This window comes from Pavona decussata, unplaced genomic scaffold (genome assembly GCF_977016875.1).
Source record: "Pavona decussata unplaced genomic scaffold, jaPavDecu1.1 SCAFFOLD_248, whole genome shotgun sequence".
In the NCBI taxonomy this organism is placed as follows: domain Eukaryota; kingdom Metazoa; phylum Cnidaria; class Anthozoa; order Scleractinia; family Agariciidae; genus Pavona; species Pavona decussata.
Genome location: NW_028145652.1, coordinates 222,501 through 248,963, shown reverse-complemented (window position 1 = coordinate 248,963; position 26,463 = coordinate 222,501). Strand labels below are relative to the sequence as shown.

General features: G+C 41.0%; 2 protein-coding genes across 4 annotated transcripts in view; both read left to right on the top strand.

Annotated features, from left to right (window-relative positions):
* The first annotated feature begins 8,748 nt into the window (after positions 1-8,748).
* LOC146457085 (uncharacterized) lies at positions 8,749-16,948 on the top strand. The gene is made up of 5 exons (XM_085092381.1): positions 8,749-8,924; positions 10,593-10,700; positions 12,547-12,736; positions 13,843-13,946; positions 16,583-16,948. Exons 1-5 carry the CDS (start codon positions 8,916-8,918, stop codon positions 16,946-16,948), a joined length of 777 nt encoding a protein of 258 aa, XP_084948507.1. The 5' UTR covers positions 8,749-8,915.
* The window catches only part of LOC146457083 (uncharacterized), a 31,775-nt gene continuing 14,776 nt past the window's right edge, over positions 9,465-26,463 (top strand). Inside the window, exon 1 of one of the 3 annotated variants that reach the window (XM_085092343.1) lies at positions 9,465-9,566. Coding sequence is in view for 1 of the 3 variants with exons in the window: in XM_085092341.1 (XP_084948467.1) it covers positions 20,844-20,936 (93 nt within the window). In the remaining 2 variants the exon portion in view is untranslated. Of the gene's footprint in view, positions 9,567-20,724; positions 20,937-26,463 lie in introns of those variants that run through there. The other 2 variants (XM_085092341.1, XM_085092342.1) reach the window with 2 other exon arrangements.

Below are 26,463 nucleotides of genomic sequence, written 5' to 3'. Positions count from 1 at the left end.
ACTGATTAAACGTCGGCTTTAAAATCTCTAACTTCAACCTCTTGTCGAACATATTAGTAGTTGTATACGCCAATTTGACAGGTACTCATCAAAGTGAGTTACCATAGCAACCGAGAAATTAGCATGAAATGATGGACAGATAACACTGCTGATGGGCGGAGTCAAATGCTGTTTTCATGTCATTGGATAGTTATGAAAGACGATGAGATGACGTCATGACCGGAAGTGGGTTGATTTATGCTCAGTCCCGTTTAGAGTCAGAGACACTAAAATTTAAACTGCCAACAAAAATTTAATATAAATCTAATATTTACATGGCGGGACGTGTGCGAGGTCCTAGTGACTCGCGCCTGACCTACTATTAAAATTGACTCAACATTCTCTCTAAACTTTCACTCTCCCTGTCCTCTCGATCTCTCTCCCCTCTCTGCTTTCGTTCTCTTGCTCTCTTCTCTCTCTGTTCCTTTCTCCTAATTTGTGCTGCATCTAATTCTTTCGTCTTTCTCTCTTTCTTGCTTCTTTTTCTTCTCGTTTCCTCTTCTTCTCTTGTCTTTCTTTCCTCCTCCCCTCTTTCTGTTTCCAATCTTCTTTTTCTTCTTTCGGCCGCTCTCTTTTCCCCAGCGGATGGAGCTTTCAGAGCCTCCCCTTGTTCTAGTTGTTCTTTTGTGATATCTTTCAAAAAGTCTTCAAGGAGAGTCCACATCTTCTTCCTTCCTTCCTTCCTCCTCCCCCTTCTTTCTTTTGTCCCGTTGCCGCTTCCCGCTCTGCTTGTTGTTTGTCTGCCCCCCCCCCCCCCCCTTGTTTTTTCTCCCTCTGTCTCTCCCTCCATCTTCTCTTTTGCTCTCCTAGCTTATCCGGATTATTTTTTTCTCCATGTTTTCACTTGTTCTAACTTTCTTCCTTTTCCTTTAGTTGTCTTTTGCTTTAATGTTTCATTTTCTTTCTTTAAGGCTTCGCATTCTTGGTTTTTTCGTTTTAGCTCTAAAGATAAATTTGCAATTTTTTCATTCAGTCTTAAAAAGACTCGCACTGCCTCGTCTGAAAGCGGTATTTCGAATCCCATCTGTAAAAAACAAAATGATTTGTATGTAGGTTAAACCAATAGCTTCATTCATTAACAGACAAGTATTTTGACTGAAACAGAGAAAACGTATTTAACTCCACTTTGCTCCAATTGATTTCTTTGTATTTTAAGAAACAAAGAGATGCTAATTTTTAATGCAAATTTAGTACTGAAACATATTTCTCATGCAAATTCAGAACCACTGCTTTACGGTTATTTTCACAAAACGTTTGCAGTTTGGAAAACGATGTTAGTTTAGAGAAACACAGCTATGGATTTCTGTTTTAAAAACGTGTGTCTAAGGGAACTGCAGTACGATCGAAGACTTAAGTAAACGTTCTAGGCGTGATAAACTGAAGGAATGTAGGATTACAATTACAGTTAGAAATAATTGATGATGATGCATCTTAAAGCGTAAATGAACAACATGAAAGCTATATCGTTAATCAAGGATCAGTGCTGAATTTCTCTTTTAAAAACTTGTGTCTAAGGGAACCGCAGTACGATGGAAGACTTAAGTAAACGTGTTAGGCGTGATAGACTGAAAGAATGTAGGATTACAATTACAGTTAGAAAAAATTGATTATGATACATCTTAAAGCGTAAATGAACAACTGGAAAAGAGAAAGAACTACGACATCAAGGCTACATCGTTTATCAAGGATCAGTGCTGAATTTTTATTTTAAAAACTTGTGTCTTAATGAACCGTGAGTACGATTGGAAACTTAACTAAACTTCTAATCGGTAACATTAACAAACAAATCTGTTGCGTGATAAACCTAACAAATTGTTCAAATTGAAATTTGTAGAGGTTTACTTACCGTTCTCGCAGATTTCAAGCACGTCTCTCCAACTTCTTTTTTTTTACCCTTTCTTCGTTACTTGACTGCAGTTAACACAAGCGTTGTGTGTTGACCGAAAGACGCGTGCTTGAGGTTATAAATGCTGAACGCGTTCCCTAGCAACCGGTTGTAGCATGCAAACATTTATCGTTTCTTCGGGGGGTAACCCCTCATCCCCTTGTGTAGATTTTATTTGGATAACTCGTCTGGTTGACTGTAGGGATACGTTATTCCGCTGTCACGGTGTATTTATATATCAATTTATTTATTTATTTTTTCACCTCAAAGAAATAAGACAAAATTTTAAGCGGTTTAATGAAGTTGAAAAAGTGACACTAGACACGTTTCCACTTCACGTGAATGAAAACCCTAAACGTGATTAGATCTTTTCTACTAAAGGTGACAAAAGTTTTGTCCTGTGGTTTTAAGGATTTATTTCTTTAACTAAAACACAAAGTCGAATGTCCATTTCATAACATTAACGTTTATTGATCAATATGAACTCCAAACAGATAATTAAGGGCCTCTTTAACACTTTTTAGGCTTTTTTTTAAGTGATACAAGTTACTGCTTTCTCTTTCCGGAAATTAAATATCACATTATCGCTTTGAGTTTGACACAAACGTACGCTCCAATAATTCGTGTGAATCCTATTGGCAAAAACTAGAGAATGACAGAAAAGGACAAAAATGAGATGGGCCTTTAACATGGGAACGAGACCATCCAAAAACGGTTATAAAGCAATTGCAGATACAAACGTTATTTTTTTACAAAATCGTAGACAGTTGAATATCATGCGGACCGTACGATTTTCAGAGAAAATAACTGTCATTCAACAAGTGGAAGAATTTTATGTTATGAGACAAGAACCGATCACGGGTGAAGATCAAATAGCCAGTAGGAATTTACCTTTCCAACGAAAGCGTATAAAAATGAAAGCACTCCTTCGTCTCAAACATCTGGAACGAAAAGAACGACGAAAAGCCGCGAAGAAGAAGGGAGAAAAGGACTCTAGTTCAAGAATCTGAATAGAGCAGGCTTTCTCGAATATGATGAGCGTTAACATTCGCGCTAAACAGTGGATGATCACGGCCATTGTTTATCATTTGAAGAAAGGGGATTTGAGCGAGATGGAAATCATTGCTAACCTACTCAAAACCAAAGCATCTAATCCTCGGCACGTGTTTTTGGAAACCGTACACGATCCGTCTGGTACTTTTACCTTGTTCCATTTCATGTGTCACATGGAAATTATGCGCCTGGCATTAAGAGGGGACGACTACGTGACGTACAGCGATTGGGTGTTTTGCCAGCAGTCACAACACACACCTGGATGGGGGATATTGCTCAGAACAGTGAAGAGCCTTTTTTTAGTGCATGCAGGCGGTTTATGGAGGGGCAGGAACGAAAATGGAAGTGAGTGCAGCAGACGTTTTAGCTCGTAGACGACAAGTCCGAACCAAGGCCATGCAATTACGAATAAAGAGGTGGAAAAATGAAAAAGACTTACATCAGAAGCTGTTTGCCATGAGGTCACTCTTACCAGACGATCGCGATTTGGCCAAATTTGCGGAGCAATTAGCGCGGGAAGACATACGACAGGTAGTTCACTCGCAAGCGCACTTGGTATGGAATCATTTGGACTTTGACCAGCTGTGGGTCATTCAAGGTCAATTCCTTGACCATAAAAGGGCATAAACAAAGGTTTGACCAATGGAGTGATTTTTGACCAAATACGGAAATCACTCTCTGCATAAAAGGAACGCCAGAACGCTTCAGTTTCATTCTAAGCTGTATGTGCCAACGGGAAGCTACAAGACATAAGATGAATACCACTCCTGTGACTACCAAAGGAAATCAAACAAAGCGTCGTACTAAAATAATAATAATAGTAATAAGTTTGCATCTGCAACTTTGAATAGTTTTAAACATTCCTTTTTTATACGCATAATCGATAAGTGGAATAATCTGCCAAAGGAAATTTCTGAGGCGGAAGATTTGACAACCTTTAAGAACAGACTGAGATGTCATCTTGCAAATTTTTCTAGTGAACACCAAGTTCTTCTATTCTGTGATGTGCTATATATTTTATGTTAAGTATTTTAAACAGTTGTAAGTAATTAATGTTTTAATTTATTTTCTTATCAGCAGATAAACTAGAAAGGGAAAACCTCATTTATCTCCTTTTCACTTGGATTTGTCAATAAACGGCTATTATTATTATTATTATTATTATTATTATTATTATTATTATTATTATTATTATTAACAAGAGTTTGTTGGATCTGTTGCAAAAAGTCAACTCGCGCCTCAAACAAGCAAAACGTAAGGAAGAGCACTGGAAAAGAGAATATAAAAAAGTCAAACAAGCACACCTGCACTTAGAACAAGAGCGCATAGAGTTGCTGTACACCATATGCTGTAACAAGTGCCGCACCTTGGCAGGAAGAGAATTGTGTTCAGAATTGTGTTCGAGAAGAACTGAAAAACAAAGTTGCTCATTGGAAACAACAATACGAATCTTTGTTAAGTCTGTGCACCTGTCATTGAGGAAGTCGTGATGGTCCCTCAGAAAGACAGTGAAATCAGTTGTCAGCTGGAAGGTCGAAAGCTAGGAGGTAAGATATATTTTTTTTCGAATGGAAGTATGCATGAGTATTGAAAAAAAACTAAGTAGTTAGCGTGTCGGGCGGTAACCAATCCGTTCCGATTTAATTTAGTTTTTCAGCTTTTTCTGAGTGAGACAAAAGTAAACCAACTTTGTTTCTCAAACCATTTGGACGGGTTAGATTAATTATCGATTTCTTTATTTGGTCACTAAATGTTATGATTGGTGGGAAATGAACCAATGAAATGTATGTGGGGTTATAAAAATGATTTTCATCTACTTCTTTCTTCATTCCAATCGTCTTCGCCCTAGAGTTTCCATTTTTTCCATCATTTTAAGAAGTGCATCAATATGTCAAAAGATTAATGCAATAAGAACGTATTACATGTTGAGGAACACGATGACGCTATGTTAATTGAAGTCGCTAACACTGTCGAGCGTCAACTTGCTCACCAAGAACAACTGGCTGGTAGTTTGAGTGCCTCAGAACCCGGACGGTTTGAATTCACACTCAACCCATAAGTCGATCGAAGCAGCCATGCTATGGGTGTGAGAGAACGCCATTACCTAAGTCATGTACGTCAAGTCGGTAGATTTGTGCCCCAACAACATTTGGAAGCAGCTCTGCGAGACCGTTTGCATCGAGCCTTGCAAAACCTGATCCTTGCCGAACGGATCCCCGAACAAGATCGCATGTACTTCAGTTTGACCAGTAACCGCCTAAATAAAAGCTATGACTACCGAGGCTTGCCTGCTAGCGAGTGGATGAATGGTAGTGATCGAGTGGACAGTATGTTGCAGGAGATGTCGCGCATGTTAAATTCCAACGAGAACTCTGAAATGAACGACTCGTTTCAACTCTCATTCACGCATGTACGCAGATCACCGAATGGAAGTGGCTCCAAAAGGAAAATGAAACCGTGTCACACCAATCCAGAAACCTTTAAGCGGTTCAAAAAAAGTGTGGTCACCATCCAAAACAAAGACAATCTGTGTTGTGCCCGAGCCATCGTCACTGCCAAAGCCGACGTGGACAATCATCCTAACTGTCGTGGTTTCCTGCGTGGACGAACAATTCAGGATGATAAGGCCATTCTATTACACATAGAAGCCCATGTCCCTCAAGGTCTATGCGGCTATGATGAGTTGTCTAAATTTGCTCTGGCACCCTCCCTCTAAGACTACCAACTACTACTTGTCGATGCCACGCGAGGTTAAAGTGTGAAATCTCTTAGACCACCCCAAAACAAACAGTTGGTCTTCCTGTACGACAACGATCACTATGATGTCATCACGGGGTTCTTCGGGTCCAGTTACTTCTGTGCACGATGCTTGACACTAAAACGTTTGGGATCACGGAATTGAAGAAAGGTTACTTCTCTCATCTATTCAACACACCTGCCAACCAAGAGCATGTGGGACCGATCCCAGCTAAACATTTTTACATGCCAGAATCCATGTCCGTGCCTGGACGTACACAATTCGAGAAGTGGTACGCTGAACAATTGGAGAAAATGTAGAGTTTGACTTCCAGAAAGAGCTCATAGAGTACTGCGAATCGGACTTGCAGCTTCTTAAGCAGGGGCGCCTCACGCTCAAGACGTTGTTCGAACAGGAAGCCAAGTTCAACCCGTGGAATCACATCACGATTGCTTAAGCCTGTAATCGCGATCTGCGGCAGAACCGGATGGTGCCCGACACCATTGCCTCCGAGCCCATCCATGGATGGCGATTGAAGTCCAACCACTCCAAAGTCGCACTGGAATGGTTGCATTGGATGGACCATTGTTTACGAGAGTCCCTAGACCGCCAAGGTGTCGAAGCTGTGGGGATACGCATTCAACATGCAGGCAGGGCGAGTACCGCATCCCCAATAGCCGCTACACTGTCGATGGGTACGACATGCAGACCAACACAGTGTACGAATTCCAAGGCTGCTTCTGGCACGGGTGCCCCAAATGCATTCCTAACTGCACTGAATCCCACCGTTGTCTGGAAGACCGTAGTCCCGAAGACGTGTATCGATGTACCCAAACGAAACTTCAATTCCTGAGGGATAAAGGTACAATGTCGTTGAGATCTGGGAATGTCAGTGGCATCATTTGAAAAAAGAGAGAGAGGACGTGAGTGAGTTTGTGGACAGTCTCGAGTTTATCGACCCATTGGAGCCAGGTGATGCCTTCTGTGGTGGGCGCACCAATGCTGTAAAACTGTACCACCTGATCGATGTTGACAGTGATGAGAAAATGAAGTATTATGACTTCACATCGTTGTACCCTTGGATTAACAAAAATGGGAGATACCCTGTGGGACACCCCGAGATTATCTAGCAGCCAAATACCACAGACATCAGTGAGTTCTTTGGCCTCGCCAATTGTACTGCACTTCCTCCCGAGAAGTTGTACCATCCTGTACTGCCCCTACGCCAAAACGGAAAGCTCACTTCCCCCTCTGTGCCACTTGTGTTGAAGACGAAATGACAAAACCAATGTTAGAGCGAAGCCACATCTGTAACTACATCAATCAGCAGCGCAAAATTACAGGCACGTGGTGCACCCCATAAGTAGAAAAAGCCGTGCAGAAGAGGTACACCATTCTGAAAAACAACGAGGTGTGCAATTTCCCCCAAGACAGAAGAGGGGTTGTTCGGCAATTACGTCCACACCGGGCTCAAAATTAAAGAAGAAGCCAGTGGTTGGCAACCCCATGTCGGGAATGATCCTAACATGCAGCATCAACATCTCGCAGACTACGAGACCCGCGAGGGTATCAAACTCGACCCCGCTAAGATCCACAAAATTCCTGGCTTACGCACTCTTGCTAAGATGATGCTCAACTTTGTGAGCTTTGTTTCAATGTTTTGTGTTTTGTCTTGTGCTGTGTCAGGGCTCCATTTAAACTAGCTCTGCTAAATTGGATTCCCCTGGATAAATATTGAATTAAATAAAAATAAATAAATAAAAAACTCGATGTGGGGAAAGATTGGCCAACGCACCAATAAGACCCAAGTCCAGGAATTTGACGACCCACAGAAATTTACAGCTTGCCTCGAGAGTGATAAATTTGACATACGGTGCGTGGGTGTGTTGACCGAAGAAAGCGTGGAGATCCATCACAAACGCGAGGTGGAAGATGATCCAGTATCCCCCAATCTTAATATCTTCGTGGCCTGTTTCACGACTTGTTGGGCGCGGCTACGCCTTTACGAAGCCCTCGATTTCTTGCAAGATCGTGGCGCCTACTTTGACACCGACAGCTTTGTGTTCAAAAGTTTGCCCAGACAGCCTGACCCTCCACTCGGTGACTACCTGGGAAACTTTAAGGATGAATTGAGCGAGGGGGACTACATCGTGGCGTTTGCCTTTGGAGGGCCAAAGAATTATCCTTCCTGGCACACAAAGGCAAGCAAAAATGTAAGGTGCGTGGGATATTCTTGAACTGTGAGGGCTCCAAACAACTCAACTATGCTGTCCTCTGTCAGAACGTGCTACACGACATTCAACAACCATAAGAGTCGGGGATTCGTCAAACAAACGTGATAAAACCGTACCACATTGTGCGTGACGCCAAACAGTGCGCCATCGAAACAGTGCTACAGACCAGGAAATACCAGCTTATCTACAATAAACGAGTGATCGATCCCACCACATTTCTGACTTACCTGTGCGGCTATGTCAGATACACCCCTGAAGATGCTGAGATAACAGAACTATTATGTGAATTGTAAGGCACAATATATTCACTTGTTTCTGTCCTTACATTTCGTCCCGTGGCTGACTCGGGCATTTTTTTGTAAATAGTTTTTTAGCGTCACTCTCCGGCTGGCTGGGAAAAATTTGTAAATATCATTTTACGTAAGTCGGGCGCTGGTCGCTAGGACCTCGCATACGTCCCGCCATGTAAATATTAGGGTTTGTTTTTACATTAAATTTTTGTTGGCAGTTTTAATTCTGGTGTCTCTGACTCTAAAAGGGGCTGGAAATAAATCCAACCACTTCCGGTCATGACGTCATCTCATCGTCTTTCATAACTATCCATTGACATGAAAACAGTATTTGACTCCGCCCATCGATATTGTTACCTGTCCACCATTTCATGCTAATTTCTCGGTTGCTATGGGAACTCACTTTGATTAGTACCTGTCAAATTGGGTCAGAACCAGCGTATACAACTACTCATATTTAAAAATACAACCATATGATTTCTAGTTTTAAAATAACTTTTATGCTCTCAACACAAAGAGATGCTTTGAAAGCGGTATGACAAATCTCAGGCTTTGTGACCCACGGCAGGATTGGAAGAATTGTCCCGACTCGAAGAGGGTGGTAGAAAACTAGGGAGCTTTAATTCAACCACACGGAGGAGATTTAGTGCAAGTGTAACTTTTCTAAATCACTTCACATGCTTCAGGTAATCCGCTTTCATGATCGATTTTTCCCCTATACTTTCCTTATCTGCTGGTAGACAACAGGAAGGCGCCAGAATTCTGAGGAAATGAAATTCGTACTCGAACTCAATCTGGTATTCGTACTCCAATATAAAGGTCTTGATTGAAAATCAGCGACCTGACCTGTTTTAAGATGGTTGGTTGGCACTGGGAATTGCGTGACATGATCTAACTCCCTAAAATGTTTTAGACTGACAGTCAGAGGCTTCTTCGTTTCAGCTACAGTTTTTCTTAGTGACAGCGGTGTAAAATCCCAAAAAAGCCGAGCACAATTTTCGCCATTTTTAGGTAATACGCTGACAATCGGACATAACGCGTTACATTTCAAATATTTCACCTATTACCAGTCAACAAAATAAGAGGAGATTATGCTTGGTAACGGAAGACAGACAGAACACAGTGTTTTGTCATTTTTGCCATTTTTGGACAATACGCTGACAATCTGATATGACGTGCCGTGTCCGCAATTCAAATAGTTCACCTATTACCACTCAACCAAGTAAGAGCAGATTATGCTTGGTGACGAAACTCTCAGATTCAATTAAATCAGAACTGAACAAAGTCTTTTTAGCATTTACTTTTGTGGAGTACCTTCAAAGTTGAGGGTAAGTTGTATTTACTAGCTGTAGCTGTTTAAGGTATTGAAATATCGATATGTTTGCCAAACATCTCATAAGTGCGAAAATCATAATGTGTTAAAAAGAAGAGTGGATACCCTAGGATTTGTTTAATTTTCTTCACTTTTTGGATTTCATGAAGGGTCTTTCTCTCTCTTCGGGAAGATTGTTAGCGATTAGATTGTGTGCTTCTTGTATTCTTTTTTGTCATTTTTTTTATTTCAATATCGCGAGAAAACAAACACTGTTACTGTCCGACCATGCTATTCTAGAGGATAAAGCTTAATGGCAAAACTAATTAAGCAAAACTATTTTTTTTTTCAAATTTACGTTTTTATTTTATAGTTTTACTATATAATAACAATAATATTTGCGGGGATGCAAACTAAAATTGAATAATTTCAATGCAAACGCGTTGCCCTCGTGTTCCTCTAATATTTACATTGGAGAGATGATGTTGCATTACTAAGATTGAGACATAAAGCATTGCTGTTTACCACGTTGTAACTATTGTTCATACTATGACTAAAGGTCTTTCTGTAATCGTGCAATCGATCGTGCGTCTCTATGCAAATTCCATTATTGTATGTCTTTAATACGCAGTTGATTGTCATACTGTGCAATTGATTTTCTATTGATGTTAATGATTGCCCAAAGGTGCAATTGTTCATCCGTTGATGCTATTGAATGTTAATACATATGCAAGTAGCGTTATTGAAAGTTCGTTCGCGTTAATGAAGTTCACGGAAGTGCTAATGAACGTATATTTGCCGTATAGTTTCAACTGTTGGCGTAAATGAATGTATATTTTGCGTAAATAAACAGCAATGCATGTATATATATTTCACTTACGTATGGCCAAGTTAACTTTGGATACCAACAGCGGACCGACGTTTCCCCCCGCCTCATTCGCTAATAACTGTAAAGTTGAAACGAGAAAAACGTAAATAAATAATAACCGGTTAAAACCCTAGATTCCGGTAAAAGTAACGTTTGTTCTTGGCATTTTTTAAGAACACACTGTCGCACCCAGGCAACTTACGAAAGCCCAAACACCAAGTTACCAAGACCAAAGGGCCTGATTTAAGGAGCAACATGGACAAAATCTGCCTCAGTTTACTTGTAAGTACAATAACTGCAATTTAAAATTTTAATAGTTTGTCACTCTTGGTAAAATAGACAAGTATGGAGGTAAAGTGTTTGTCTCCTGCTGTCGGGGTATGGGAGGGGACACTTAAATACTCATTAAAGCAATAATATCTATGAATCAAATTTATGTTACGACTTACAAACCTATGGGCCTCGGATTCCGGTTCGAATTGAAGTTTGGAAATGTTGGTTTTAGAGGAGAGAATAAAACTGCATGGTCTACCCGGAAACAAAACAAAAAACTCTCGGGGCAAAGAAGGTAACTCAGAAAAAATTCCCCCATATACCGCCGGGTCTATAACTCAGGCCATATTGCTAAACGACGAGTCCTCTTACCACTGCGCCATCACGTGTTTTGTTTCTAGAGGATCCCAATCTGACGCCCCTACTTTTGTTATCTTTTCTCTTGGTGATGCCTATAATTATTTCAATAGGAAAAGAGGTCAATTTTAAGTGCATATGGGTATTACGGTTTCTGCGTACCTTACTGCCAAAATGAGACTGGTTTACACAAATTCGATAAGCATAAGCTTTTAAAATGAAGAATTTTGTGTGGATTCGTGAAAAATCAGCACGAGTGAAAACATCATGATTATCCTTCTGTCAATGACACTCGTGCTTATGTCATATTCACATAGCCAAAATTACCGCCATCACCACCCACCACTTTTTTCCCGTGTAACCTCGTAGCTCAGTCTGAAGCCGAGCGGCTAATGATCAAATGCGGAGTTTGTCGGTTCTATTCCGTCCGAGTTCAAGGATTGTCTTTTTCTTCTCCTCACTCAATGGATTAGCTCCAAATTATCTACTTTCTAAATTTACCTATCGTAGCGATGTCCCCAGTTACTGTTTGAGAGGCACCAACGACAATCTTTCTATTCCTCTTCCCCATACAAACTTTATGAAAAATAGTTTCAGTTACTCTGGAGCAGTTCTTTGGAAGAGCCTTCCTATTGAGCTGCGGCAGGCAAATTCTTTTGGGGCCTTCAGGGCTGGCTGCAAACAACACTTCTAAAAATCGATCTACACTGCACTAATGTAAATCAGGCTCCTAGTCTAAAAAGGTTTTGTAATGATAATATTAATGCATGATAGTAATTTTAGTTTAATATAGTAACCGGCTGTGCAGATGACTAGTTTACTAGTCATTTTTCTTTTCCTTGTATTCAGTTCTGCTTATGCTTATTCCACGGCTTTTAAAACATGCTCTTTGTTCTTCCTGCCTTTTCTAAAGACACATTTTTATCGCTTGATTGACGTTATTAACCATTTAAAATGAACCTTAATCATAAGCGATTGAAGATGCTGTGTATGTTTTTTCGCGCTTTAGTGCGGGGACGCAGACTTTCAAACATTATGTCAGTTAAACCTAACTCAAATCTTTGAAATACTTGTTGTGAACCTTTATGTCGACCTACGAATTCCAGATTTACAACAACTCCTCTACCCGTTCCCCCTTATCACTGTGTTTCCGCCACACTTCCGTAGGGTAATCATCCGTCCTAGTGTCCATAGCTATACATCTGGCTCAACTCTATTTTAAGCTTTTTGTAATGATAGATGAAAAAAAATGAAACATATTGCTTTTGTGTTGGAATTTTACTCAATTCAATGAGCAAACTCCTTCCCAGAGACAGTGGGAACGATGTTGTTTGTTTAGCCCAAAGTGGACATTTGCTGAAACTGCACAATTTCTGTCTTTTTTAATATTATTATTATTATAATTATTATTATTATTATTATTATTATTATTATTATTATTATTATTATTATTATTATTATTATTATTATTATTATTATTATTATTATTTGTGCAAAGGTTTTCGTCGTAATATTCGGCTCGAAACTCAGCTCAGGACAATCGCAAAGAAAAGTTTGTTTGAGGTCTTTCATCCGACAACACGAACCGTCGGCCCCCGGTACCCTTGTCAAGATTCACGATTGTGATCAAACAACAGGACAGTGTAAAGCTACTGCCACCGGTCAACATACCAGCGACACAAACGCTAGTAAGTAACATATTTACGAAGTTATTATTATTGTGCTCTACGTTAAAGGGACTCATATTTTCTAGTTTCGTGGTTTCCTGTGTAGGCCATTGCATGTTTCTTCGATACAATCATTAATTGATTATTTTGGGCTGCGTACGCCACGCACTGATGAATGAATGATGAATCTGAATTATACTTCGCAATTAACGCTAATAGCCGATTTTTCTGCGTTGAATCCTCTTAAACTGCATTAATGACATCGATCAAAATTTGAAATACCAACAACATGCTGCTTTATGTAACTATGACAAAAAAACTGAAGTCATTCAGTTTACTTCCCGTTTTGTGAAAAGGAAACTTCCTCTTTGCTAAGACAACTATTACCAAACTTTCCAACAAATTGCGCGACCTTGGAGTTACTTTGTACAAAGAACTTAATCAAGTTGAAAATGTCAATCAAACGTTCAAGAAAAAGTTACCTTAGTCATTAAATTGGTCGGCCGCATGTGGAGACTTTTATAGCAGGATAACCTGAAACGGCTGATAAAGGCTTTTGCGATAACGTGATTTGATCATTGCAACAATCTTTTATCTGGAGAAACTAAATATCAAGAAAGAACTGTTCAAAGAGCGGCTCTATCCAGCGGATAAGTCGCTTTTTAGTGGATAAAAATTAATGTATTGGTTCGAGCTCACTTTATTCCAGCAAATAACACCTGCATTGAAAGGTCTACATTGCACCGATTGATTTGAAAATTTTGCTTTTAAACTACAAAGTTCTTATTGGGCATTCGCCAAGTAATTCGTCCACTATTATAACCAGTTTTCAACTTTTTTTGTTTTCATTTTTATTACAAGTTTTCAATTTGTTTGTTTCCATTCGCCAAGTTATTCGACCACTTTTATTATCAGTTTTCAATTTGTTTGCCGACTGTGTTCATCTAAACAAGCTCCTCCTTTAAATTCCTACAGTTTCTACCGCAACTTATGGTGAACGTCCCTTAGTATTTTATTCTCCAAAACTCAGGAGATCCTTACCACAGGAAATGAAAACATCTGAAACATTGTTCGCTTGTAAAAGTAAATATATGTTTAAATATAGGTGTGTGTTTGATTTCTTTAAGGATTGACCATGAAGTCGTCCAGTGGCAAGGTATGCTTTGAGGTAACTCACAAACAAGCCACTTATACTTTAAAAGTTGTTAACACTACGACTATTGTTTTTGAGGTGAGTTAATGATTTCTGAGATGAATAATTTCATATTTATTGTATGCAATGTATTCCAAAACAAAATTCGGTTCAACGGTCCCTTCGGAAAACTGCAACCTTAAAAAATTAAACGTTGTTAAATTCCAGTTTCAATATTTTCATGCGAAATACAAAATAAGTTCCCCCTCCCCCCCCCCCCCCCTCACCAAACCGGCTATTATTTCATGTCGCGTTATTAAGAAACCTTATTTCCTTGCTATGTCATCCATCTATCTAGGGGAAATACTATCGTATGTACTTCTTGATAATCCAAAAAAAATTCGAATTGCTGGGAATCGGTTTAAAATTTCTTAAAGACAAAAAACCTTATACGTGGCTTAATTCGAATTTATTACAATTGCTTCTTTCCTAAGACAGCCAAATGTAGGTACTAGGAGTCCATTGTTTCCATGCTAAGGTTCAATCTAAGCATAATGAATAATTTTTTGGTTTTTCGGTCTGGGGACTCCAGAAGTCGAAACGCGGATTTCCCTTAAGGTATCAGCCACTCTTCAGGACCGTCCGCGCGCGGATCGCTGCCATATTTGAGGTTTCAACGTTTTCAAATAGATATGCTTGAGAGCTTTCTTTTAAAAAAAAAATCAGAAGAAAATGTTATTTCTGTCGTAAGATATCGGGGGTAAAAGACTTTTTCTCGTTAATTATCTTAATTGATCGTTGACAAGATCTGTCATTGAAGTAGTAACGTGATACCGAGTGCGTGCTTCGAACGACACAACACGTGCGAAATTGTCTTCGTGTTGTTTATAGCCTTTACCTCGGTATTTAGCGTTTGTTTCGGTGAAAATGCCGCAAAAAAAAAAAAAGAAAAGATCGTGTCCGTTTTCCTCATCGAAACCGAGAGCGAAAAAGAAATCGAAGAGCGAGTTTGACAAAGAATGGGCTGCAAAATTAGCAGAGAGCAACAAAGGCTCATTTTATCGGCAAGAGAAGTGGCTGGAGGAGTTGGATATTCAGAAAAGCGAAAATGCTACAGTTGCTGAGGGTGCAAGCCGCTCCAAAATTTAGCTTGAAGAACCAGAAGAAGAAAGCCAATTAAGCTCATCGACCCCATCTGCTGATGGAACGTGGAAAACAATAAGCGGTCGAGCTATCGTATCGAGTGAAATTCTCCTTCAGAAACGGGACGAGTCTGTATCTTGTCGATTTTGCCAGGGATGTGTCCAAGTCGTGGAAAATGTAGCGACTAAGCATGGACTTGGTTCTACCTGGAGAATCCAGTGCGAGAATGAAAGCTGTCTGTCACACAAGACAAATTCTGTTTTTAATTCTTCCGAGAAGAGCAGAGCGTTTGAAATAAACCGGGCCTCAGTTCTTGACCTTCGAGCAATCGGTGGTGGACATTCGGCGGCTTCGCTTTCGTTCGTGTTGATTTCGCACTGGTTTTCAGCATCTTTACCAACTAAGCCAACCTTTCAAGAAATAAACACAATATATTTTTATTGTTACATGAAAAGCGTATTGCTGTTTGTAAATTAAACGATTACTATGCATGTACATTCACTAACCTCAACAAAAATTTTGTCTTTTGTCCACACGCAGTGTAATTGAACTGACTGGAAGCAAAATAGTTATTTCCCGCTAGTTTGTTCCTGTTGCATGTTACCTGTCAAAGTCCTATTGTTAGAGAAAATTGAGCCCTCTCTGATATCAATCAGAATAAACATTTAGGTGTTATAATCTCATTCCAGGTAGGATGCCAATTTTGCCGATCGACTCGTACGTTTTGAACTCCAAGTCGGCAGCCTTTCAATCAATTTGGCTCAAATTTGGCCAGAGTGATGCCATATATCTCTTCTACAAAACCGTGTCTGCGAATTTTAATACTCCTTTTGATTTTAAAGCTAGAACCTTTTTTCCACAGGGAGTGTTGACTAATTGCCTCCCCCAACTTCATTTGCTAATAAAAGAGAAACAAACGCACTTGTCAAAAATGTGAGACACGGTTTTTTAGTGGAACGTGTTGAGAAGCGAATGCGGTGTTAATCGTTTTCTTCCGTTTATTTCCGGCGGGAGTGGAACATGATTTACAGAGACGTGTACTTTTACACAAAGCGTTCCAATTTCGAAACACATTTAAGTAAATAGTTTTTGTTAGTTCAAATCCATAATCTGGAATTATTAAGCTTTTAAAAAATATATGGTTTATAGGGGTTTTTATAAAAACAACTAACGCTACAGCGATCCGCGCGCGGACGGTCCTGAAGGGTGGCTGATACCTTAAGAAACCTCCCAACTCTTCACCCACCCCCTTCACCTCCGCACTTCCCATGCCTTGGACCTCGATTCGATATTCGACATACAGTATTTTCCAAGTGAGTATTATTATTATTATTATTATTATTATTATTATTATTATTATTATTATTATTATTATTATTATTATTATTATTATTTTTATATGGAAGTTCCGTTTACTGACGCTCTCACTGCCGTCGTCACCGTCGTTATAGCGACGAGTAGGTATCAGGCGTTGAAGTAAACATACTGGGTTAACTAGTTTAAACTCTGCGATATCCTGTTTACTCATATTAAAATATAATGTCATTTCATAAAGTGTTTAATCGATTTCGATTCTAATGCTTCGTTTTCAGAAACTGCAGGCAGGTGGTAGCTGCTTAAATAGTAACTCAAACTTGTTCACGAGGGCGAGGACAGGGCGAAATTGGCAGTTTACCAGTCAGAAGACCGGATTATCATCTAAAAAATATTTGGCTTGCGAAGCACTGACAGGTAACCTATTCTTAAATGATGTCTTAGGTGACAGGCGAAATTTTTTTTTATTTTATTGGGATATAAATGCTGTCAGATGCAGAGCATATTGTAACTTGACCGTGCTAAGTACGAAAATAAACTGTCAAGCAAATGCGTTTCTGTTTTATTTCGTCATCTTTCCCAAAACAAAGAAATACGGTGATGAAAACGGGATCAACTATTCACCGAGTAACGGGTTGATTTGACTATGAGTTGTGTATAAAATGAGATGATTGAAATAAGTTTGAGTTAAGATTCAGCTATCGTTTTCGACAATTTTTCGACTTAGAAGGAACAAATTTGGTTTTTAACCCTTTCACTCCCATGGGAAATGTCGTCTTTTTGTAAAACGGCAACTGTGAACCCCTACACCAACTGTAATACACCAATTCAAGGGTTTTATCTGGGGCATTGTACAAATCATTCCAGCTAAGACAAAAGAAGCCACAGAAGAGAATTAAAAGTGTTTAAAACGAGAAAATATAAACCTTAAAATACATCTCACTTCTTGTATACACTGGGTATGCTCCTAAACTATAGCTTAACTTGCAGATCTCAGAACATATTTTCTTGTCAAATGGTGACTTGGTCTTAAAAGTGTAAGAAGAAAAAGTTACAAAAATGGAGGGGTGGTTAATCATGTCTTATGCTTCCATTGTTCACATCTCTCCAAGATCTGTTTTGGTGTCCAAATTTGATACAAATTGACCCAATATTGTGCACGTAATGACTTTTTGTGCCATATGGCACTCTTGGGAGTGACAGGGTTAAGTCATTGGGGAGACGATTTTGTTTTTTGTAAACGACAGCTAAACGAGAAATAAATAGTCATTTGAAGGTGATTCCCTCGAAACAAACGCTGTCGTAGCATTCCTCTCAGACTTCAACTGATTGTTTTACTAGTGCATATTATTGAAAAAGTAGAACGAACAGCGATCAACTAAAGTGACCAACAAAATGAGTCTCTATAACCAGTTCTTACTAGCTCCTGTGGTAAGGAATGGCACAGATAACCGCGACGCAGAACTTCAAAAAAAAAGTTACACATATAATGTATGAATCGGAATATTGTAGTATTGACCCAAACCGTTACTTGCGTGCGTGCCCTTGGTGTCGCTATTTTATGCCCGTGAGTGATGGGTAAGCGCGGTTCTATGGCGATCATTTATTTCTCTGTCGTAAACTTTATGGGCGCGCGCATGCCACAAGAATTCATGCGCAGTGCACAATGCACTTCAATAGAATCACTTGAATTAAAAGACAATTCAAACCTATTAGCTCACCATCCAGTTGAAACCGTCTTGAGGGACCCACCTGAGGGTAGAGACAAGATTTCCCAAAAACTTCATGAACACCAAAACTAATTAAAAGGTAATCAAAACCAACATTAAAAAATCCTGTTCAACTTTAATGTTTCTGTACGAAAGTTAATTTTGAGTATAAGAAACAAAAAAAGCCTGCCAAACTTACACGATATACTACTGCAAATTAATCCAAGGTAAATTTATAAAAAAAATCATGAGCATTGGAGCCGTTTACTTACACTTCGGGAGGCCTTAGCAAACATGACAGCGACGGAAAGAAAACGGCACTAAATGAATTTGCGTTGTTTCAAACGTCGTCCCATTATTTCAACTCTCTTTAAAATTCAAATGTATGTGAAAATTCCTGGAAATGAATTCTTGCTCAACGCACCCACGTCTAGAAAGAGAAAGAAAACTTCGCCGTCGTGTAATTACGTCCTCCACAAAAAGTCTCATCCGGTCGTTTGACGTCTTATTCGTACAGTAACTGAAAAGAGATGTATCAAAAGTTGAAAATAGGTTGGGATCAAATTTGTTACTTAATCCCCGATCTAGATATAGCTAAAAAAAAAAAACATTGCCTCATATTGCTACTGCACATGTGTTCTGCAGAATGGCCCCGAGAAGATTTCCTTATAGTATAGTTAACCCTTATAGCTAACCCTATCTAGAGTTGAGGGGAGGGGCACTTTGAACCTTTATAACTTTTCTTTTTTATATTTGCGCAAACACCATAAAACCTCAGGACTTCTTCGAAAAATTTATCTAGGAAAAATTAAGTATGGTCGGTTAGTCTTCGTTGTATTTTATGTTACCATGGCAAAATTTTTTAACGTATTTTTTTCATGGTAAAGAAAGTCCATCCATATAGTCGGTTGTTGTTTTGCTTCTCCCTTTGCATGGCCACGGAACTTGATTCCAAGCAGCAAACCAGGCTCTTTTTCCAGTTCAACATGGGCAGAAAAACAGTGAAACCTGACAGAGTTCAATATGGAGGTTGCAAAAACTGCTTAACAACTTTGCAGCATCATAACTTTCCACAACTGTTTAGACTTTCTCCAACAATCAATAACTGAACTTTAGACATTTTTCGGGTACTATTTGAGCCATAGCATTCTGGCAAAAGTGACATGGAAAGCAGCTGAAGAAAAATTCTCGAAAGTTTAGTACTAACGTGTCTGAGTACATAATTATTCCTAAAGTGGAAGCTTTTTTTATTCATTCAACTGTAGCAACGCATGCAGCGCCACCGCTTTGATGCCTTTTTGACTTGACTGTGAGAGTCATGTGATCAATTTTAACTTTCCCCGTCTTCTTTCAATTGTTACCTTTTCGTTGTGAGAGCCTTATTTCTTAGATGTGGGCCCCGAGGATATTTTCCCTGGCAGAATTTTAAAATTTGTACGCCATTTTGAACGGGTAGAAGAAAAAGTTCAATTTCTTCACGCCGATCCTGGCCATTTACACGCGCGTAGGGCGGATATTTTCTTAAAAATAAATTTTTTGGTACAACACATTGGGCAAGCCCACAAGTCAAAATGGAATTTCGTTATGGTCTCCATCCCTGATTATGACTCCTGTTGCCAACCTATCCCTGGCCCAGGAGACAGGAAAAAAGACGTATATAGGGTTTAAAATTTAGTTTTCCCGTGTATTTCTGGACTGAGCAAAATTGTCTCTCTGTTAGAAGGCTCTGTCCTTGCATTGATCTCACAGCATCCAGACCGTAAATATAATGGAAACAAGCATAAAAACAACAAAGGTTTCCGACAGTCAGATTCGACTCTTTTTTGTGACAGAAAAACTTAGTTTGAGGCGTTATTACTGATTAAACGTCGGCTTTAAAATCTCTAACTTCAACCTCGAACATATTTAGAAAAAAAAAACATATGATTTCTAGTTTTAAAATAACCTATATGCTCTCAACGCAAAGAGATGCTTTCAAAGCTGTATGACAAATCTCAGGCTTTGTGACCCACGGCAGGATTGAAAGGGTTGTCCCGACTCGAAGAGGTTGGTAGAAAACTAGGGAAATTGATTTGAGCACATGGACGAGATTTAGTGCAAGTGTAACTTTTCTAAATCACTTTACATGCTTTATTTCAGGTAATCCGCTTTCCAGACCGATTTTTTCCCTATACTCTCTTTATCTGATGGTAGACAACAGGAAGGCGCCAGAGTTCTGAGGAACTGAAATTCGTACTCGAACTCAATCTGGTATTCGTACTCCAATATAAAGGTCTGGATTGAAAATCAGTGGCCTGACCTGTTTTAAGTTAGTTGGTTGGTTGGCTCCAGGCATTGCGTGACGTGACCTAACTTCCTAAAAGTTTTTAGACTGCAGTCAGAGGCTTCTTCGTTTCAGCTACAGTTTTCCTTAGTAACAGTGGTGTAAAATGCCAAAAAGCCTTTTTGACTTTTATTGAATGGTAAATATTTACGGGAAAAATAATTCTTGACCACCAATTATTCAGACTTTAGGGTAAATACTCCAAAACTACTTTGCCTTACTGAGCTAATGACCATGTCATTTTTGTGACAGAAGAACACAATTTTTTGTCATTTTCGCCATTTTTGGGCAATGCGCTGACAATCGGACATAATGCGTCACATTTCAAACATTTCACCTATCACCATTCAACTAAATAAGAAAAGATTATGCTTGGTAACGGAAGACAGACAGAACACAATGTTTTGTCATTTTCGCCATTTTTGGGCAATACGCTGACAATCTGATATAACGTGTCCGCAATTCAAATAGTTCACCTATTACCATTCAACCAAGTAAGAGCAGATTATGCTTGGTGACGAAACTCACAGATTCAATAAAATCAGAACTGAACAAAGTTTTTTAAGCATTCACTTTTGTGGAGTACCTTCGAAGTTGAGGGTAAGTTGTATTTACTAGCTGTAGCTGTTTAAGGTATCAAAATATCGATATGTTTGCCAAACATCTCATAAGTGCGAAAATCATGTGTTATAAAGAAGAGTGGATACCCTAGGATTTGCTTAATTTTCTTCACTTTTTGGATTTCATGAAGGGTCTTCCTCTCTCTTCGGGAAGATTGTTAGCGATTAGATTGTGTGCTCCTTGTAATCTTTTTTGTCATATTTTACTTCAATATCGCGAGAAAACAAACACAGTAACTGTCCGACCATGCTATTCTAGAGGATAAAGCTTAATGGCAAAACTAATTAAGCAAAACTATTTTCTTTTTCTAAGTGGGAGCGTCTTTACGTTTTTATTTCATAGTCTTACTATATAATGAATGTTGCGGTTTTTGTTAATTTACACTTTTCCATGTAGTTTTTGTTTTCCGTATCATTATCCGTGTTAATTGTGTTCTGCACCCTTCATTCCTTCCTGAACAATTTTTCGCACTATATGTAAATTCAGTGGTATATAATATTTTCAACACTCTCATTTTATCACTCACCCACCCTAATCCAGCAATTGGTAAGTGTTTTTTCAGTCGTCCTGTTTTTTGGTTTCAGTTGTCATTTTCGCGTTCATTCCTTTTATAGTCGTTCTTAGTTGTTTCCTGTATTTTCTCTGTTAGGTATTTTACCAAATCCCTTGATTTGAGTGAATAAATTGCTGATTGAAACCTGTGAGTCTCTTCGTGGCCCTTGCCACTTCATTGTAAAATACCAATTGAAGATCATGGACGGTATCGAAGCTGATAATGCAAGTTCCATCCGAGCGAGTTCCAGGAGTAGAATGCCTAATTCGCTGCAGGACCAAGAAGGAGTTGTACGCGAAAAGCTGAACGTTCTAAAACGGTCTGCAGGAGGCTATGTCGCCACAATGTCTAAAGTGTGCGCTCGAATTGATGATTTACTCGCGGACTTTGCTAACTTGGTGCAAGTGCGGAATCTGCAAGCCACCTTGTCAGATGCATTTAGGAATTATGGAGACAACGTCGCGCGGACCAAAGCTCTTCTCAATGACAGCAGCGTGGAACTTCACGAAATCCAGGGCGTTTACGAGGCTCAAGAGGTCAGAAAACGTCTGTATGATGAAAGGATCGAACATTTCGCGATCGAAGCTGCTTCGTATTTTAATAAACAAGTGTCAGAAGAATTACCCCGTGTCAACACTTCATCGCCCCGAGGATCGTTGAAATCGCAGAGCAGTCGAATTTCCAAGTTAAGTGCAGCGAGCTCGAGACTTCGCGAAGCCAAAATCGCGGCAGAAAAAGCGGCTCTAGTCGAAAAACAAACTGAGCAAAAACGATCGAGGACAATAGCAATGAAAGTCAAGTTATTGGAGCTTGAAATGAAACAAAAGCAATTCGAATTTCAACATCAACTAGAACTAGCGAAGCTCGACGCTGAAAAAGAGGCAGAGGAAGCTCGGGAAAGGACAGAGTTGGCAGATTTGGAGTTCAAGTTAGCAGGGCGCGAGTTTTCTGGTCTGCAGTTTGAGGAAAATCCACCTGAGCGGCATAGTTTTAACAGAAATATTGACATTGACAGAAACTTTACAAGTGTATCCGACGCTGGTCCGCAAGTTGTCTACCCTCAAGCTGTTTCCACGAAATTAGGGTCGATCGCGCAGGTTTGCTCCACGCAGCCATTTTCTCCCACCACGTGTTCCGTCTCATCCACGAGAGTCTCGACCTGCCACGTAACGTCTCCGCGTGTCTCTGTTCTTCCCGACACGTCCTCGCGTGGATCAACGTTGCCTGCGCCCACTTCACGTTTTCCTGAGTTTTCTGCCACGTCCTTTCAAGCCCCTACAGTTCCCGTGGTGTCCTCGCGTGTCTCCTCGTTACCTGCGTACTCTACGCGTCTTACAGATTTTCCACTCATGCCTACGTGTGCTTCCTTGCAAGCCTCTGCAGTTCCTGTGTTGTCCTCGCGCGTCTCCTCGTTACCTGCGTACCCTACGCGTCCTACAGATTTTCCACCCATGCCTACGTGTGCTTCCTTGCAAGCCTCTGGAGTTCCTGTGGTGTCCTCGCGCGTCTCCACGTTACCTGCGTACCCCACGTGTGTTCCTGATTTCCCACCGATGCCTACGCGTGCTTCTGTGGTTCCTGCTATGTCTGCCTCAACGTTGCCGTCTTCGTATGTTCCCGAGTCTTCGCGCGCTAGCTCGTGTGTTCCTGCCATGTACCCGGGTGTCTCCCTGTTCTCATCCCAGCCGCCCTACAATGCAGGTCCAATATTCACACATGCAGCTCAAGCCTATGGTCCAGTTCGCCTGCCTTGTCACGCAACTTCAGGACATCTTCCACCTTCTCTTCAGCCAATGGGTGAAAGCTTCCTTGCAACTATTGCTACCACAATAGAAAGAATTAGTGCCGATCAAGGTCTACCTCCACTACAAGTGCTTAAGTTTGATGGCTCCCCTGAGAGATATCCACTATTCAGACAGAGGTTTCACCAGATGGTAGAATCGAAGGCATTGGATGAACAGACTAAGATGGCTCGCCTGTTGCAGTTTCTCGAGGGCCCTGCTCTTAGAGCTGTGCAAAGGTACGAGGCCTTGCCAGGAGGTTTAACCAAGGCGTTAGAAGTCCTGCAAAGTCGTTTTGGTCAACCCTTTAAGATCGTAAGAGCTTGCGTCGACACTCTGACTAAAGGTCCCCCTATCGCATCTCAAGACAAGGATGGTCTCCAACGCTATGCAGATATGGCACAAGTCATGTATGATACCCTCGTATCTATGAACTGTTTAGGAGAAATGAACACTGACAATCTCGAGAAAGTGATACTAAGGTTGCCCAAATGGCTCCAAGACAAGTTTCGAGAACATTTGAAGAAGCTTCAACGCCAAGGAAGGATTATCCCCACATTCAAAGACATTGTTGAGTTCCTGAATGACCGAGCTGATTTGGCTAATCATCCGTTTTTTACAACTTCTTCTGAGGTGAAGTCACACAAACGAATTGAAGATCGAGACAAGTCTCATCTGCGTCACCTTACCACTCTTACCACAAGTACCTCTAGGGAGGCCAGCAGACTTGCGATCAATAAAGACACTAAAGCCAGCAACTGCCCCTTGTGTGTCCAGTACCACCCACTCTATCGCTGCGTGGTATTCAAGTCGAGGCCCGTCGAGGAGAGGAGGGCCTTAGTCAACAGAAAGCGGATTTGCTTCAACTGCATCAACTCTACAGAACACACGGCCAGTTCGTGCAAGTCGCCGATGCGTTGTAGGGTACCTGGTTGTGGAAGGTCTCACCACACTTTGCTTCACCTGTCAAGTCCATCCCGAGAAAACGCAGATCATCACACTAACAACACTGAAGTCACAGTCATCCCAACCATGCCTACTGTCCTGCCAAGCGACCAAGATGCTCCCTCGAGCACGTGCGCTACTGCAACCTTGGCTGAATCCTCTGAGATTTACCTGCAGATCATGCCCCTCAAGATCATCGCCAACGATGGACGATATACAACCACTTACGGCTTGATCGACTCCGGCTCCGACGTCACTATGATTGACCCATCCCTCGTCGATCAGCTTGGTATTCAAGGCGAAGATGGACAACTCCTCCTTTCCACAGTAAGCCAAAGAGACAAACAGGAGAATGGAGTAAAGGTTGACTTCAAAATAGCGCCCGTTGATGATCAGCACTCACACCAGATTACTGTGCGCAATGCATGGGCTGTACGAGACCTTACCATCCCGCTTAAGCATGTAACAGCTCGCAAGAAGATGGAGCAATGGTCGCACTTGTGTCAAGTCCCTTTTCCCGAAGTACAAAGAAAGAAGGTTTCTATCCTTATTGGAACGAACATCCAGGAAGCCTTTATTCCGTTGGAAGTTAGAAAAGGAAGACCTAATGAGCCCTTCGCGATACGTTCCTGCCTTGGCTGGAGTATCCTTGGCGGTTCCGGCAGTGTAGACGGTAGACGTCAGTTTAACCTGCATCATGCTTCTTCTGAAGATGTTTCTCTCAACCGACAGTTGGAAGAATTCTGGCGAATTGAGTCCCACGGCACCGTGAAAGAAGCCTTTGGGCCAATGTCTGTTGAGGATCGAAAGGCGCTGAAGATAATAGAGAACACAATCTCTAAGGTTGACGGCCATTACCAGATGGGCCTTCTCTGGAGGCAGGAAGTACCCTACCTTCCATTTAACAGAGCCTTGGCAGAAGGTCGTCTTCAAGCTCTGAAAAGGAGATTTAACCGGGATCCTGGCCTAGAGGAAAAGTACCGCTCCGTCATAGATGACTACGTTACTAAAGGTTATGCAAGACAGCTAAACGAAGAAGAGGCCTCTAAGAGATCCAAGATCACTTGCTACTTGCCACACCACCCGGTGCTGAACGTTAACAAGCCCAACAAAGTACGCGTGGTATTTGATGCTGCCGCTAAATTTGAGGGCACTTCCCTGAACGATCGGTTGTACCATGGCCCAGATCTCACAAATAATCTGGTTGGCGTACTTATTCGCTTTCGAGAAGAAGAAACTGCGTTCACAGCTGACGTAGAGGCGATGTTCCATCAGGTCAAAGTTCTTCCAGAGGATGCAGACGCCCTAAGGTTCTTGTGGTGGAATGCTTCTTCAAATCTCCCCCCTAAGGAATATCAGATGCTTGTCCATATATTTGGAGCAACTTCATCCCCTTGCTGTGCCAACAAGGCACTTCGACAGACGGCAGACGATAATAAAGGCCGGTATAGCCCTGAAGTCATCAAGACCGTACACAGAAATTTCTACGTTGATGATGTACTGAAATCTGCGCCGACAACAGAGAAGGCGATTTGGCTAGTAGACCAGCTGACCAGGCTACTGAGTGAGGGCGGCTTCCACCTAACGAAGTTCACAAGCAACAGTAGGCAGGTGTTAAAGGCCCTCCCACTAGAGGAACGAGCGAATCCTTCTATCAATCTCGACCTCAGCCAACTTCCTATCAGCCGCGCACTTGGATTACACTGGGATGCAGCTTCGGATACCTTGCAATTCAAGGTTGTTCCCTCGAACAAGCCTCCAACTAAACGTGGCATTCTTTCGACTGTTAGTTCCCTATTCGATTCGATTCGGGAAAGACCCGCAATTCCCCGCTGAAACAGTGGTCCATACCGCGTTTAGAGTTACAGTCAGCAGTGGTAGCTACACGCTTGCATCTACTGATACGCGACGAGCTTGACATACCCCTTCAAGGTGTTACGTTCTGGACAGACTCTTTGACGACCTTGCAGTACATTACGAACGAGAAGAGGCGATTCAAGCCATTCGTTGCTAATCGAGTGAACGAAATTCATGAAGCCTCGACTCCTCAGCAATGGCGACATGTGCCAACATCACTGAACCCAGCTGACGATGGTTCCAGAGGGATGAAGCTACATGATCTTGACCCAAATTGCCGCTGGCTCTCTGGCCCAAGCTTCCTCCTGAAGCCCGAAGAACATTGGCCAGTTAGAAGGATTGGCAATATTCCAGAGGACGACAGTGAAGT